Source organism: Pinus tabuliformis, chromosome 5_1 (assembly GCF_031772625.1).
Source record: "Pinus tabuliformis cultivar Carrire ecotype Pingquan chromosome 5_1, CPIR1, whole genome shotgun sequence".
In the NCBI taxonomy this organism is placed as follows: Eukaryota; Viridiplantae; Streptophyta; class Pinopsida; order Pinales; family Pinaceae; genus Pinus; species Pinus tabuliformis.
The window spans coordinates 978,683,099-978,700,748 of record NC_142305.1 but is presented as its reverse complement, the minus strand read 5'-3'; the positions used below and the strand labels follow the sequence as shown (position 1 = coordinate 978,700,748).

General features: G+C 38.8%; 1 protein-coding gene across 2 annotated transcripts in view; it reads right to left on the bottom strand.

The window, feature by feature from the left end:
• The window catches only part of LOC149168004 (midasin-like protein), a 394,853-nt gene that overhangs the window by 348,682 nt on the left and 28,521 nt on the right, over positions 1–17,650 (bottom strand). For both annotated transcript variants that reach the window (XR_016260986.1, XM_089433292.1), the window contains exon 2: positions 2,694–2,995. Coding sequence is in view for 1 of the 2 variants with exons in the window: in XM_089433292.1 (XP_089289418.1) it covers positions 2,694–2,995 (302 nt within the window). In the remaining variant the exon portion in view is untranslated. The remainder of the gene's footprint in view (positions 1–2,693; positions 2,996–17,650) is intronic.

The following is a 17,650-nucleotide window of genomic DNA, read 5'->3' as shown; positions in this document are numbered from 1 at the left end:
CCAATAGTCTTGTCCAACAAATCTCTCTTAGTGATTATTTTCTCTCTTGCTTGGGCTTTGTCTTCGCCTGGGCTTTGATACCATGTTAATTTTAGTTAACAATGGTATGTTCTACGCTTAGCACAATTACTTCAATGTCCTTTTAGCAGCCCAATGACAATTTCCAATTTAGTTTTCCATTAGCAATCACATTAACCATAAATCATATTGACAGTAACTATGGATAGAACATGAATAACAAAATGCAGAAGACAAACCAAGATAAGAGAACACTAGATTTGGCGAATGCCAGTGGAAAAATCCCAAAATGGGGAAAACCATTTGATCAATTCCTCATATTATTATATCAAATGTTCAGCAGAGAGAGAGTACAAAATTCAAAATTGACTTGCCAAATCACAGTCAAAACGGCCCTATCAAATCTATAGTCAACAGCGATCAAATTGTGCCCTAACCAGAAAGTCAACATCGGTCAACACAACAGAAAACAGTCCAACCCAATCAAACTCAACCTTCTTTGCTAGTCAACTTCAGCCCAAAATAGTCATGAAAACAGCGGTCAAACTTTGCGGTCAACTTTGTGGTCAACCCTGCAATTGGTCTACAGTCAAATTCAATAGAATGCCTCGGTTCTTATGCCAATAAATGTGGCCTGCCAAACACGAAATTTTGACCCAAAAATCACAATAAAATGTGGTAAAAACACCCCTGGTCAACGCTGATCAAACCTGCAACAGACTCTGAAATTTCGGCCTTGTAATTCGTCCTTCTGCTGCAACATCTGTGAGGAAAAGAGATGCCCAATAAGTTGTACGAACCAATCAAATGAGGAGATAGAAGAATGTGTGAGATGAGATTGATGCAAAATGAGGTTGGGGGTCTCTCTTATTTATACAAATCGTTGAGAGTGAAGTGACATGTCTCTTGGGCTTCATGCGCCTACATAATGATGTGGCCGACCTTAACAATTTGCACATGTGAGGGCATAAATTCAAAAACACATTTCGGCTTATCCAAATTTGATGATCTTTAGGTCGATTTTGGTCCTTTCAAAAAGAGGAATTCAATGCAATAATCATCTCCATCAAATGAGTTGTCCAAAGTGGAATTTGGCCCTAGTTGCCAATTTTAACATATATATATAGACACCACTAGCAAATCGAGTACCCCATTCCTTATACCTAATAAACCCTCTAACCCTTCGGTCTAGTTTTGCTGCCATTTTTTTCCATTAGTGCTAAAATGGCACCACATCAAACATGCGAATTTCATCAAAAACAGAAAACTTTCACGGATATAATTGAAAATAACATGAAAATAAAGAATGCCACCAACTCTATTAAAACACAATTAGTGAGTGGTCAATCCACAAAGATCCTTTGGTATGGATGATAAAGGAAATCCAGTTAGGGCTAGAGATAGTGGGGTGATAGAACATGATACAGGTAGGGTAATTATATTTTCTTTCTTAGGTTCTTAATCGATAACCAATCCTAAAGATAAAACCATACCCTTGGCTCAAGGTCTTTTGCATCTACAAGTTTGTTGATCTTGAGGGAGTGAACTCTAATAATGAACTGGAGAATGTGATCTGTTGGAGGAATAAAGGGATCTAATGTTCATAGAATTCAAGTGCTGGTGTATCAAACATAACCTGAATACACATCCAGATGAAAAAAACAAAAGAAAGAGATAGGTTAGAACCTTCCAAAGTGAATATAGTCATCTCTTACAATATGTAAAGGGAATTGTCACAGGCTTGCAAAAGTTTTAAGTTGATAGGAGGAAGATCCACATTCTTAAAGGTCCATGAACACTTCTGGTGTAGGCTTAATGAAAAAATAGGGATGGTAAGACATAACATTAGTGCTTTGCGACTTCTGTAGCCTTAACTGGGCTGCACCCCAATTACAATCTCCATTCATATTAGGCAAAATGAGACAATTAGCAGATATCAAATAGTGTTATATGGAGAATTGGGTAGGAGAAAGAAGTTACAGAGAGATAAGGGAAAAAGCAGAGTGGTATTCAGCTGACAGTAAGAGGCCATGTAGGAAGCCAATCCCCAATGTGAGCAAGATGTCAAGAAAGTACTAAATTTGGGATTACTCAAAATTAGACATTTTTATTTTTGTAAAGTAAATGAGGGAGAGAGTTGAGGCAATTTTAAATTGAATTCCCTGAGTCCCATAATATACAATACACTCAAGCTTGGAGCAGATGTTAGGAATGCTGAAATACCTCAGCAGTGGATGAGAGAGACAGTGGCAATGGAGTAGAAGCAACTAGAGAACAATGGGCTATAAGGAGAAAATTCATAACAATGGTGAAGCGATTGACGTTCAGTGAGATAGGCTGAGTAAGAGGAACCAAGATACAGCCTGGCAAGAGCAGCCACGAGCTTCTCCTCATGGAGAGTTTAGGAGCGTGCTGATGGCATCTGGGTCACAAGTTATATCAAAGACAAATAGCTTGTTAAAGATGGAATTGTATATAACAGAGAGACGAAGCATTGGTGTATTTATCCAGGCAGATTTTCTCAGTATTATGACTATTTTTAGGTTAATTGTGGCTAGGTGGTCCCAATTTATGTCTAAATTTATTCATTTTTGCTTTTGGGAAAATAACACCATCAAATGAAATAACAAGAATATGAAATTGAATATGCAACTTCGAGATTAGATGATACTGACCTCAACAAAAAGGGTGCTAGTTCAAGACTGCGACTGAATGCAATAACTACATACTCATGGAGCTTTGGACTCCATTTTGCCTGATTCAATTTTATTTCGCAAAACTCATATACAACAAATTTCTCATAACCTTTGTCTGTGTGTTCTCCCGAACTCCGTAACTTGTAAAGCATCTCTACCAAATTATTTATAATTTTGACCAAGTGAGGTCGAAAACATCCTATAACAGAAACTGTCAGGTGTGGATGTAGCAGCATCTCTGAAAAAACATCCATTACATCCTCGGCTTTTAAATAGGTCCCCTGTACAAAAACAACTGCTATTTATAACTGTTTTCCAAAAACTCAACAAATAAGTACAAAAAATGCATCATATTTGTGCATCATAGATCCATAATTCCTCGCATTCAAACTTCCAAGGTCATTAGAAATGACCTGTTAAAGTGCCAATGTCATCTTACCATAAAACATAGGTAAGTATCAATTCCCAAATATCTATACAAAACTAAAATAACCAACAACCTAAAATTATGCAAAGCATCCAATATGATTAAGAAAAACAGAATATAAAACTAAATAGTTAAAAGGTGGTCATAAACTGTGATGAAATCAATGGTTTTATTGACAAATGGACTGCCAGTTTCAATGCCTGATATGTTGATCTCCCACCCAAGGATCTGAGGGATGGAGGAAGATATTCAGCTCATGGATTATTCTGAAGACAGCTTCCTGAAGATGAAATTTTTGCTAACTACCGTGGTATCGCTATGTTGGTGGAAAGGCTCCCTAGGACCTTGGGAGGTAAAGGGGGACAATATGTTGCTAAATCCAAACTTAGGGTAAGTGGCTCAAATGATAACTTGGCAGGAGGTACAATGTGATGCCTTTTTGCAGTCCTATTGTGAGGATTCGGATCATCCTTTGTTCGATGGTCAGCAGAGTTCATTGGAGGGAGAGGACAGTTCTACTATGCGAAAAGCAAAGATATCTAGCCCCAAGATATTGGAAGTAATAGGGTTTTAGAAGGAGGAGATGGCAGTTTTATAGCTGGGCAGCTGGAATAACAGAATTTGCAAGGAGAGACGAGAGTAAAGGAGGTGAGAAGCAACAAGCGGAATAAGGTGTTGAAGAGTCAAGGAAGTGGGGTTTCATTGGTGGTCCACAAAGACATGGGTATAAGCCAAAGAATCGATTTGACAAAAAAGACTTCAGTAGGGAAATTCATAAGTTGGAGGGCAAGTTTGGAACAGCATGGAAGTTGGACACAACAGAAATGGGTTCCCATTCTTGGTTACAGTTCATCCTTTCACATTCTCTCTCATGGATGGCCAGGTTCATATTCAAGTCTGAGGCGAAAGCTCTATTAATTCTCAGGACCATGGTTCATGAATAGCTCTTTCCTATCCATGAAGCCATGCCATCCTTTATTTGATGCCAAAGGCAAGTTTATTGAGAAAACTTCGTTGATGTTTGTAGCATCGGATATGTACTTCATGGCATCCTTTGTTTGATGCCCAAGGCGAGTTTATGGAGCAAAATATGTTGATGTTTGTAGCATCAGATATGTACTTCCACACAGGTCTAAGTTTTATGACGTGTGGAAGTCATCCAAAGCCTTCAACCTTGGCAAATTCACCTTAATCAAAGGATTTATTAAAGTAATTGTTTTTTATAAGAAAGTGACTTTAATCTAATAAAATGCAAAGGTTATTTGCACTACTGAATTAGATGAATCTCAACCATTAATCTCAAGCAAGTTGAGATTTAATCTTGTTAAAATGTGCAGCTAGGGCCGAATTCCACTTTGGGCAGCTCATTGACCTAAGATGATGTTTGGACAAAATTCCTCTTTTTGAGAGGACCAAAATTGACTCTGGAGGCACTGAATTTGGATAAGAAAAGTGTATTTTTGAAGTCAAGCCCACAGGTACACAAATTGTTAAGGTCGGCCTAAGAAACTAATTAGCCCTCCTCAAACGCATATAAATACATGATGTACCAACCTCATTTGAACACTCTCATCACATACATCTCTTCATTGGATCGTACAAATTGCAGGAATTCACGTGCAATTACAGGAATTCGAGTATGGTCACAAGAATTCTCTTTTACAGGAATTTGTGTATGGTTACAGGAATTCGCATTTGCAGAAAGATCAGATTTGTCTTTGGATATCGGTTTGGATTCTTTACAAAAAACAAGTCACATTGACTTTGACTTTATTCATTGTACTCTATTGGATATTCTCTCTCTGTTGAACATTTGATATTTGATAATAAGAAGGATTGATTAATGGTTTTCCCCTTCTAGCGTTTTTCCCTAGCTTGAGCCAAATATTTGTGTTCTCTTGTCTTGACTTGTCCTCTGCATTTTTATTGTTTACGTTCTATCTACAGTTATTGTCGATGTGAATTAATGGTTAATCTAATTGCTATTGAAATCCAAGCGGAAACTGCTATTGGGCTAATAGAACATTGAAGTAATTGCTAGCATAGAACATACCATTGTTATCTAAAATTAACATTCTATCAGAGTTCAGGTGAGGACAAGCCCAAGCAAGAGAAAAAGAAATCACCAAGACATTTGTTGACAAGGACTAGTCTCCATGGCTACTACTTCATATTTTAAGACTAAGGATAAGCTCAATGACAAGTCAGATTATCATGCTTGGAAGATGACTCTTGATTTGACCTTGGAGGAGCATGAAGTAATGAACTACGTGCAAAGGAAAGTGGTGGTGCCTCCTTCAAATGCACCTGCTTCTAGGACAAAATATAGAAAAGGTGAGGTCAAAGCTAAGAAAATTTTGATTGACTCCATTCAAAAACATTTGGTTCCCTATATTTCTGATTTAGGAACTTCTAAAGAAATGTATAATAAGTTGGTTGGGATGTCCAAAGTGAACAACGCAAATCAAATCTTCTTTCTCAAGAACAAGTTGAAAAACATCAAGATCGATAAAGGGGAGTCTATCCAATCCTATTTTATAAGAATAACTCAAGTCAAGAATGACCTGCTATCTATTGGAGAAGTTATTGTTGACAGGGAACTCGCTCTCATTGCTCTTGGAGGTCTTTCAAGGCCATGGGATACATTTGTCACCACTATTCTCAATAATGATAGGATACCTAGTTTTGATGAGCTTCTAGCAAGATGCACTCAAGAGGAAACAAGGATGATGGAGAGAGATAAGTCCTACAATGGAAATGATCCTACTGCTTTCTTTGCACATGCAAAAAGAAGAAATGATGTCCGTCCATCTAATTCAAGAAGACAAGGTACAAGGATCTAACAAGGGATTCAAAGGAGGATGGTAAAATTGCAACAAGTTCGGCCACTATGCTAGAGAGTGTCCTCACAAGAAAAATCCTCCAAGGGATGACAACAACAACAATTACAAAAGCAATAACAATCAAAGAAACAACAGCTATAACAATAAAGGAAAGAGGAATGCTCCCGCAACCAGAGAAGGAAATAATCGACCTTCCAAAAGGACAAGAAATGCCAAGTATGATGAAAAAATATTGTAGAAAAACAAGATGAGTTCTATCTAATTTTTGCTCTATCTATTGCCTCTCCTCTGGATACCTTGGATCATTGGTTAATTGACAATGGAGCCTCAAGGTATTTCACTGGATAGGAAGACCTCTCAAATTTAGTTGAGAAGAAAACTAATCTAAAGATTATTCTTGGAGATAATGCCACCTACCCCGTAAAAGGGATAGGAACTATTACTCTTCACTTGAATTATGGTCAAACCATACATCTTCAGGAAGTCTTGTATGTGCCCAATTTGAAGAAGAATTTGGTGTCTATTTCTGCGATGGAAAACAAAGACTTCAAGGTAGCTTTCATTGATGGAAAGGTAGGTGTATGGCATAGAAACTTCAAAGATGCTTTTACTCATGGATTTAGGGTTGATAGTCTTAATCAAGTTGGTGGAAGTCCTTTGGGAGCATTGACAAGTGATACTTTAATCAATGTGAGCTATGGCACCAGAGATTTACCCACTTACATTACAAAGCCTTACTTGGGGTACGGAATATGGTCACAGGAATGTTCGAGTTTCATATGAACCATGAAGGAATCTTTTAAGGTTGTGCAGCTGGGGAACATACAAAGCGACCATTCCCTTCTAGTGAAAGCAAAACAACTGATATTCTTCAAATGATCCATTCTGAAATGTCTAGTGCCTTGCTCGTAACTTCATTAGGAGGATACATATACTATGTAATTTTTGTGGATGACTTCCCACGCAAAACATGGATTTATTCCTTGAAAAGGAAGGATGAAGTGTGCAAATGGTTCTGTTCTTTCAAAGCATTGGTGGAAAATCAAAAGGGAAAGAAGATCAAGGCATTGAGGACTGAAAATGGAACCGAATATGAATCCAATGAATTCAATGACTTTTTGCAGAGACACTGGCACTAAGAGGGAGACAATTGTTCCATGCACTCCAGAGCATAATGATGTTGTTGAAAGAAAGAATCGAACTATTATGGAAGCCACCCATGCCATGATCTATGATCAAGGACTACCGAATTTCTTGTGGGGAGAAGTTGCTAACATTGTTGTATATGTTCAAAATAGAAGCCCTCATCAAGCCTTGGATTTCAAGACACCCGAGCAAGTCTTCACCGGTAAGAAGCTTGATGTGTTTCATTTTAGAATCTTAGGTTGTCCTGTGTATTTTCATGTGCCTAAAGAGAAAAGGAATAAATTGGAAGCTTTTGGGAAGAAAGGTGTATTCGTTGGATACAGTGAAAATTCAAAGGCATATAGTCAAAGAAATGTGGAAGTAAGTAGAGATGTTACCTCTGATGAAGACACTGCCCTCAAGAAAGCCAAAGATCTCCCCATCTCAAGGAAGGATGATGTTGTTGAAAAACAACAACCCCAATGGATGAGCCTATGCTCGATGTTGACGGCCTGATGGATCCTTAGTGGAAAGGAGTCGCCTTCACTAAGTGGGTCCGCAGACAAATTATGGCGCAAAGTCTATTTTTAGACTATGTCTATTTTTAGACATGTGGATCATGTCTATGAGTTGCAGGATGCTGTTTATGGATGATTGGTCATGTTGGGAAAAATAGATGGACTTCTATTTCTGGTTCACAGCGGTGTGATCAAAGTCTATTTTTAGACTGCCAGGCTAAAAATAGAAAAGTCAAATATTAATGTCTCATAATAATATTTAAACTATAAACTTTATCTTATCCTCTTGGAGCACTTCAGTTTGAGCTACAGATGTGGCACATGCAGCTGTCAGAAGGAAATACGCTTTTCTTATGAGTCAGTTGAGCTATTGCATGCAGGACATCAGTTAGAACTCATGCATGTGAGTTCTGTGGAGTTGGATGTGGAGTTGATGGAGTTGTGTTCAGTTTGACTTGGTTAAACTAGTTGTAATTAGTCTAACTGCAAATAGACTAGTGATGAGTGATGTGAATTAATTGATTAAATTAATTCACTAATTATTAACTCATAATGCAACTGAAGAATACATCAGTTAACTCAGTGCATGTACAGTTCAGTGGAGACAGGTGTTAGAGGTTGAGATTGCTATCAGTTGTGACTATAGTTGTGCATGAGGTCTTGCACAAGCAATGTATTGAGTATGCCAATGAGTATTGCCCTTTATATGCCCAGTAGAATAGCATGTGCTCACGTGATTTCCAGTGTGAGTGATTCTCAACAAGTATTGTGCAATAGAGGCAGGCAAAGCAGTGGAGAAGATTTGAACCTGTGACTTGTTCAGATCTGAGCTAGTTTTGTGTGTAACAGGTGGAGATAGTGTTGGATACTTGTGTGGAGTATTGTACTATGTAATGTTACATGTTCTCAATCATTAATATACAGATAGTGTGGGGTTTTCAGCTGTAAGCTTTCCCCGGGTTACATACTGTGTTAATGTGTGCATGCGATTGATGTTTCATTGTTTTTGATGCTGCTAAATTGTTGATCAACGTAGAGGAGGTTATGAATTATGCATGTATTCAGCAATAGTGTATAATCGAGATAATTTCTGTTGAATATGTGTTTATTATTCAAAATTTCTACATGGTATCAGAGTTGTTGATCATCAGATCTACTATTCAGGAAGTGTTTACATTCTATTTCTTCAGGCAGAGTCTGTAATCGGGCCAGGTAGCCTCTGGATTCATCCTTCCTTTGGAAGGTGAGATATCCGGTAAAATCCCATACAGTCAATCTCTGTACGAGAAATACTTTGTTCTCACGAATCTTAGATCAGAGGCGGTTGAGTTTGGAGCTGGTGGAATTCGAATTTGCAGCAGTGTTTTCTTGGTATCAACGAGGCAATGTCTTTCAACGGATTGCGATTGGAGTATGCTCTTGAGGGCAGCTCAAACTATATTGCATGGAAGGACAGGATGGAGGCAGTGTTGGATGATAACGGGCTGAAGGATTTCATAGAGGCTGAGGTCCCAAAGCCTATTGATGTTGCGCAGGTTGATGCTTGGCAAAAGAAGACAGCAAAGTGTCGAAGGATTCTGTTGGAGGGCGTGAAGGATCACATTGTGTCCAACCTGCATGGTAAGGCTTCTCCATACTTGATGTGGAAAGCTTTGATAGATCTATTCCAAAGAAAGAGCGATCAGAGGAAGCTGGCGCTCAAGGATAAACTCAAAAACATCAAATGTGAGAAGGGAGACAGTATGCCCAAGTATCTCACGAAGTTCACTCAGTGCAGAGATGAGCTGGGAAGTGTGGGGGTGACTGTCGATGATGAGGACTTGGTCAGCTTGGCTCTCCTTGGTCTTCCGAAGAGTTGGCATTCCTATCAGGACTCTATCAATGGTCGAGAGAAATTGCCAAGATGGGAGAGACTTTGGTCAGATCTTGTGCAGGAGGAGATCAGGCGGAATACCAGGGACGGATCTTCATCAAAGGGAACTGATGAAGAAAATTGTGCTTTGGCTGCCAAAGCAAAGAAGGGGAAGAACAAGAAAGCTTCTCAGTCTAGTGCGAAAGGCAAGAAGCAGGACATGTCCAAGGTGAAGTGCTTTCACTATCACCAGCACGTACACTATGCCACTAATTGTCTGCAGAAGAAGAAGAACAAGCAAGTTGCTGGATCTGCAGCAGGAGAGGCTCTAGCCTCGCAGTTTGAGCTTGATTTTTCATTGATCGCATGCTTGGTTTCAAGTGTGATGGGATCGGTGTGGTTCTTGGACAGTGGTGCGTCTTTTCACATGACAGGAGATCGAGATTTGTTTTCTAATCTGGAGGACAAAGATCTTGGAGTGCACATCGAGATGGGCGATGATGGTAGATACAGTGCGACCGGTATCAGTACCATTTCCTTTGAGAGGGAGTCTGGTAAACCCTTCGTATTGAAGGAAGTGATGCATGTTCCAGGATTGAAGAAGAATCTTATCTCTGTGGCGATGTTAGAAGACAAGGGATATGATGTTGTTTTCAGCGAGGGAAAGGCTTTCCTGCGCAGTAAGACAACTGGAGAAACCCGGAAGATAGGGGTTCAAGTGAGGAACCTTTATCAGTTGCATGTAGATGGATGCGCAGCAATGGCATGCAAGGCAGAAGGATTGGTGAGTCGGGATGATGGCGAGTTGTGGCACAGGGGATTGGGTCACCTTCACCATGGAGCCTTGAAGATACTGCAGGAGATCACTACAGGGCTTCCTAAAGGCACTCTTGCGCAGTCAAATCAGTGCAAGGGGTGTACTTTGGGAAAGTTTGTGAAAGCCACCTTTCACGAGAAGGATAGTCGCGTCACGACGATCCTTGAGAGAATTCACACAGACGTGTGTGGACCTTTCTCAGTAGCTTCGACAGCAAAACACAGGTATTATGTGATTTTTGTTGATGATTTCTCTCGTAAGCGCTGGATCTTCTTCATGCAGAAGAAGAGCGAGACATATTCAAAGTTCTGTGAATTCAAAGCACTGGTCGAGAAGGAGTCGGGGAAGAAGGTGAAGGCTTTTAGGAGCGATAATGGTGGTGAATACATCTCTGGCGAGTTCAAGGATTTCTGCAGTGCAGAAGGGATTCGAAAAGAGCTCATAGCTCCCCATAACCCACAGCAGAACGGGGTTGTTGAGCAGAAGAACAGAACGATCGTGGGTGTTGCACGAGCGATGTTGCATGATCAAGGCCTACCCCTTCACTTGTGGGCGGAAGCATGCAGTCCTCACAAGATACTTGGCATGAGTACACCCGAGGAGGCTTCTTCTGGTAAGAAGCCTGATCTTTCTCATTTGAGGATTTTTGGTGCTAGCGTTTACATGCATGTGACGAAGGATGCCAGGAAGAAGTTGGAACCGACCGCAGAGGTTGGAATATTTGTGGGGTACACTGATACGCCCCACAACTATCGTGTGTATTTTCCAGACAATGGTAACACTGTTGTGTGACGCGATATAAAATTTCAGGAGGAGAAAGCCATGAAGTGTTCGCTTGAGAGGGAGCCACACTTGCATGCAGATGAGGAGCTATTAGTTCCTAAAGATGAGCTTCAGGACGTGGATCAGCCACAGGACGAGATTCATGGAGTGGAAGAGACCACTCATCCAGCGCCAACCATCAGAGGGCGAAAGCGCTTAACAAAAGCTAAGCAACTGGATCAAGATGCAGAGAAAGTTGTAGGACCACCTACAGCCCAACGCAAGCAGAGACAGTCACCTGATCAATACACTGGATACATGGCTCTTATGAGCAAATGTGTTGTGACTGAGCCATCATCTTTCGAGGAAGCTGTGGAGGATCCCGCATGGGTAGACGCCATGGTGGAAGAGTATGATTCGACTGTCAGAAACAGTGCATGGGAGATTGTTCCTAGACTGGAAGGGAAATCAGTGGTGGGTTCGAGATGGATCTACAAAGTTAAGCAGGCAGCTCACGGGAGTGTGGAGAAGTACAAGGCAAGATTTGTTGCCCGAGGCTTTTCACAGATAGAGGGGATCGATTATGAGGAGACCTTTGCACCTGTCGCAAGGTATTCTTCCATACGGACGATTCTTGCTCTCTCAGCGCAGATGGGATGGCACATTCATCAGATGGATGTGAAAACTGCGTTCCTCAACAGAGTCATTGAGGAGGAGGTGTACATTGAGCAGCCCAAAGGTTTTGAGATCTTCAACAGCGAGTCGCATGTGTGCAGGCTCAAGAGAGCGTTGTATGGGTTGAAACAAGCTCCACATGCTTGGTACACACGGATAGACAGTTATTTCACCGGACTTGGATTCTCCAAGAGTGAGGCGAATCCTAACCTATACGAGATTATGGTGGAGGGTAAGTTGCTTATCATTGTACTTTATGTAGATGATTTGATTCTAAAGGGTGATGAGTTGATGATACTTTCATGCAAGGATGATCTTGCTAAGGAGTTTGAGATGAAGGACTTGGGCCTCCTTCATTATTTCCTGGGATTGGAAATTTGGCAGCGCAGTGGTGGACTATTTGTTTCTCAGGGTAAGTATGCTCGAGAGATACTACAGAAGTTCAACATGCATGGCTGCAAGCCTGTTGATACTTCTCTTCCTGGAGGTTGGAGGAAGGAGGATGCCACTTCGGCAGAAGAAGTGGATGCCACTGTTTATCGACAGTTGGTGGGGTCGCTTATGTATTTGGTCAATACACGACCCAATATATGCTATGCCGTTAACCAGCTTTCACAAGCTATGGTTAAGCCAACCAAGCTCTTCTGGAAGGCGGGCAAGCATGTATTGCGTTATTTGAGAGGCACAACGGGATATGGATTGTGGTACAAACAGGAGGATGAGGTGAAGCTATGTGGCTTCACGAATGCAGATTGCGCAGGGAGCCCAACGGACAGAAAAATCACATCAGGAGGGGTCTTCAATATCGGGTCGACAGCAGTTTCTTGGTACAGCAGGAAGCAGAGATCTGTGGCACTCAGTTCAGCAGAGGTCGAGTATATGACAGCAAGTTTGGCTGCATGCGAGGCTATGGATGAGGAAGATTCTAGTCGGTTTGTTCGGTTCTCACTTGGAGCCTACTGTGATTTACTGTGATAACCAGAGTTGCATTAAACTCTCAGCTAATCCTGTATTTCATGATAGATCTAAGCATATTGACATCAGATACCATCATATCAGAGATTGTGTGCAGCGGAGAATCATGTTACTTTCATACATTCCAACGGAGGATCAGGATGCTGATATCTTGACGAAGGCGCTCGCCAGGAGCAAATTCGAATACCACCGAGGCAGGATAGGGGTTGTTGATAATCCATATCTTGTTGAGAGGGAGTGTTGAGAATGCAACAAGATGATGGAGCTTAGTGGAAAGGAGCCGCCTTCACTAAGTGGGCCCACAGGCAAATTGTGGCGCAAAGTCGATTTTTAGACTATGTCTATTTTTAGACATATGGATCATGTCTATGAGTTGCAGAATGTTGTTTATGGATGATTGGTCATGTTGGGAAAAATAGATGGACTTCTATTTCTGGTTCACAGCGGTGTGATCAAAGTCTATTTTTAGACTGCTAGGCTAAAAATAGAAAAGTCCAATATTATTGTCTCATAATAATATTTAGACTATAAACTTTATCTTATCCTCTTGGAGCACTTCAGTTTGAGCTACAGATGTGGCACATGCAACTGTCAGAAGGAAATACGCTTTTCTTATGAGTCAGTTGAGCTATTGCATGCAGGACATCAGTTAGAACTCATGCATGTGAGTTCTGTGGAGTTGGATGTGGAGTTGATGGAGTTGTGTTCAGTTTGACTTGGTTAACTAGTTGTAATTAGTCTAACTGCAAATAGACTAGTGATGAGTGATGTGAATTAATTTATTAAATTAATTCACTAATTATTAACTCATAATGCAACTGAAGAATACATCAGTTAACTCAGTGCATGTACAGTTCAGTGGAGATAGGTGTTAAAGGTTGAGATTACTCTTAGTTGTGACTATAGTTGTGCATGAGGTCTTGCACAAGCAATGTATTGAGCATGCCAATGAGTATTACCCAGTATATGCCCAGTAGAATAGCCTGTGCTCACGTGATTTCCAGTGTGAGTGATTCTCAGCAGGTATTGTGCGATAGAGGCAGGCAAAGCAGCGGAGAAGATTTGAACCTATGACTTGTTCAAATCTGAGCTAGTTTTGTGTGTAACAGGTGGAGATAGTGCTGGATACTTGCGAGGAGTATTGTACTATGTAATGTTACATGTTCTCAATCATTAATATACAGATAGTGTGGGGTTTTCCGCTGTAAGCTTTCCCCGGGTTACATAATGTGTTAATGTGTGCATGCGATTGATGTTTCATTGTTTTTGATGTTGCTAAATTGTTGATCAACGTAGAGGAGGTTATGTATTATGCATGTATTCATCAATAGTGTATAATCAGGATAATCTCTGTTGAATATGTGTTTATTATTCAAAATTTCTACATCTTTCACCTAGTCAAATTTTTATAATAAAGATGACTGCCACATTACTTATTTACTTAAATGTTTTATGCATGCTCTTCATGTTTTTCCTGTGCCATATTATAATAATTACAATGATTCATGCTCTTCTTATGCAATATTACAATAATTGTAGTTATTCTCACCATTGATGTTGAGAAGTTGTAAAGGAATTCGTAATCACATTTATTTTCACCATATTTCTACTAGTTGCAAAGGAATTTCAAATATGTTAAAACTTTCACATAGTAAAATGTTAATAACTATAAACTTTCTATATTTCTATAATTTTAATAAAATCTATTCATCTCTGTATTGATTTTGTTATGCAACCAAATCACAAAACAAAACAAAAGATAGATCAACGACTTGAAAATTAACCTCTTCAAGGGGGCAACCTCCTTTACATCACATAAATGAACAATTCTTGGATAATACAAATGACAAGACCTCCTTGGTATACATAGGAGTCTAAGGGGTCACAATAGAATCAAAACCTACATAACAATAATAATGCAAGGAAACAACGATAACAATCATGGGCTTATATGGGGCACAACAATAACAATATGGAGGCTACATGGGCACAACAATAACAATAGGGGGCTACACTAACAATAACAATAAGGGGACTACACTAATAATAACAATAAGGGGACTATACTAGTATTATAGGACCTAACATGCCCCTCTCCTTCAAAAAAGTGTTTTCCTCAACGCTTGAGTAGTTATGGATGCTTCTGTATAAATTTATCATCCTCCCATGTGGAATCTTCAACGGGTCAGTTCTTCCACTTAATGAGATACTCTGAAATTGATCGATTCCATAGTTGTCGGGTTCTTGTTTTTGTGATTGCTTCAGAATCCAATATGATATTTCCTTTTTCGTCATGTTCAGGAAATATTGTTTTAAGTTTATTAAAGTTCTGAAAAAGTAGATATTAAACTAAATATATTTATTATGTAATACCATGGACCATCAATAGTAGATACTCCAAACTACCACTATTAACCTAACAATCTTAACTCTTTCACCTAGTCAATTTTTTTGAATAAAAATGATTGCCACATTACTTATTTACTTAAATGTTTTATGCATGCTCTTCATGTTTTTCCTATGCCATATTATAATAATTGCAATGATTTGTGTTCTTCTTATACCATATTATAATAATTGTAGTTATTCTCACCATTGATGTCGAGAAGTTGTAAAGGAATTCCTAATCACATTTATTTTCACCATATTTCTACTAGTTGCAAAGGAATGTCAAATATGTTAAAACTTTCACATAGCAAAATGTTAATAACTATAAACTTTCTATATTTCTATAATTTTAATAAAATCTATTCATTGCTCTATTGATTTTGTTATGCAACCAGATCACAAAACAAAACAAAAGATAGATCAACGACTTGAAAATTAGCCTCTTCGAGGGGCACAACAATAACAATATGGGGGCTACAAGGGCACAACAATAACAAATAGTGGGCTTATATGGGGCACAACAATAACAATAAGGGGGCTACATGGGCACAACAATAACAATAAGTGGACTACACTAATAATAACAATAAGGGGACTATACTAGTATTATAGGGACCTAACATGCCCCTCTCCCTCAAAAAAGTGTTGTCCTCAACGCTTGAGTAGTTCTGGATGCTTCTGTATAAATTTATCATCCTCCCATGTGGAATCTTCATAACGTGCTATCATTTCCTCCGTAAAAATTGACCAAATGCTAGTCGTTACGAGAACAAAGCCATCGATACCATACAAATTTATGGAGTTCTAAATATAAAGATGTAATGTGTATCTTTTGTGTGTGCTTCACATCTTGTAGATCAAAATATTGCACCATCTGTAGTATCCATGTTACCAGATCCTTGCCATCAAACTTCTTCATATCAATCTTTGGAATGTGGTTGGTCTTCAATCCAAAGTTAGAGTCTCTAAAATCATAATTAAAATTCATTTTGTTCTCATCATGAGTTTCATGGAATATCTTTTAGCTATTAGGAAGCATTTCTTGTAACAACTTTGTCAAACCTTCGTTCAAACCTTCCATGTCTGTTTTTAAACCATTTTTCAAACCATCCATCTTAGCTTATATGTTTCTTTTTAAATCCATCATTCAAACCTTCCATGTATGATTTTAAACCATTCTTTAAACCATCCATCTTAGCTTCCATTTCATATTTGGTTACTCTTTGCGAGAGCAAAATTTGTTGCACTTGGTCACATAATTTTGATATATCATGTTGCATTTCTTCCTCTTCTTCATGTATCATAGTAGGGTTTTCTAGTTGTTTACCGAGAGTATCCATTTTTTTGTTTCAAGACGTATTGGAACCAAATAATGATATATATGTTTTACTATGCCCTTTGAATTACTTCAACCTGATTTTTCAAACAAAACTTATGGAAATTTTAAAAAATATATCTTTTTCTTCTTACATTTTGGAGCTTGATATTGAAATTGTTATATCTCTGAAATTTCGGCCTCCCAAGGTTTGAAATCCAGTCTTGTGGTAGCACTCTCAATCTTCTTTCTAATGCCACAAGTCAGACCAAGATTGGATTCCTCAATATAAAGTTATGCCAAATCTCCCACGATGACCTGATTATGGACTAGTTCAATAAAGTGAAGTTGTATGGAATGCCACATGTCACAGTTTCAACCTTTGGCCCTTAAATTGATAGCCAAAAAACTACAACCCATGCACTTTTTAATCACTTATTACGAAATTCAAATTTGATTCTTGGAAATAAAGTTATGATGATATTACCAAGGTCCCATGTTCGAAATTGAATTCTCGAGCATGCAAAAACCCTAACTTCTTCGAACCATATCTCAGAAAATATAGCAAACCAAGATCTGAAATTTCTACAAAAATATCACCAAGATTTCGTCTCCATGTGATCGAAATTTCAACTTCTAAAGCTTCGTAGAAAAAAAGATAGTGAAAATTCCAAGATGGCATGTTTGAAGCAACAAAACCCTCAAATCTAAAGCTTTGATCCCAAATGTTATGCAATCAGATCACAAAAAATATATATATATAGATCGACTTCTTGAAAATTAGCCTCTTCGAGGAGGCAACCTCCTTTACATCACATAAATGAACAATTCTTGGATGATACAAATCACAAGACCTCCTTGATATATATATAGGAATCTAAGGAGTCACAATATAATCAGAGCCTACATAACAATAATAAAGTAAGAGCACAACAATAAAAATAAGGGGCTACACTAAAAATAACAATAAGGGGACTACACCAATAATAACAATAAGGGGGCTATACTAGTATTATAGAGACCTACCAGATTTGGAGTTAATAAAAATTCAAGCTCTCTCTCTCTCTCACTATATATATATATATATATATATACTTTGGACATCAATAAATTTGGTTGTCAATTACTTTTTGCATAAGAGGCAAGTACTAAGCAACAACGCTGCATATTAGATTTGTTAAATATTGACATAGATGGATGACAACATGGTCTTATGTTGGCCAATCAACATTTCAAGCA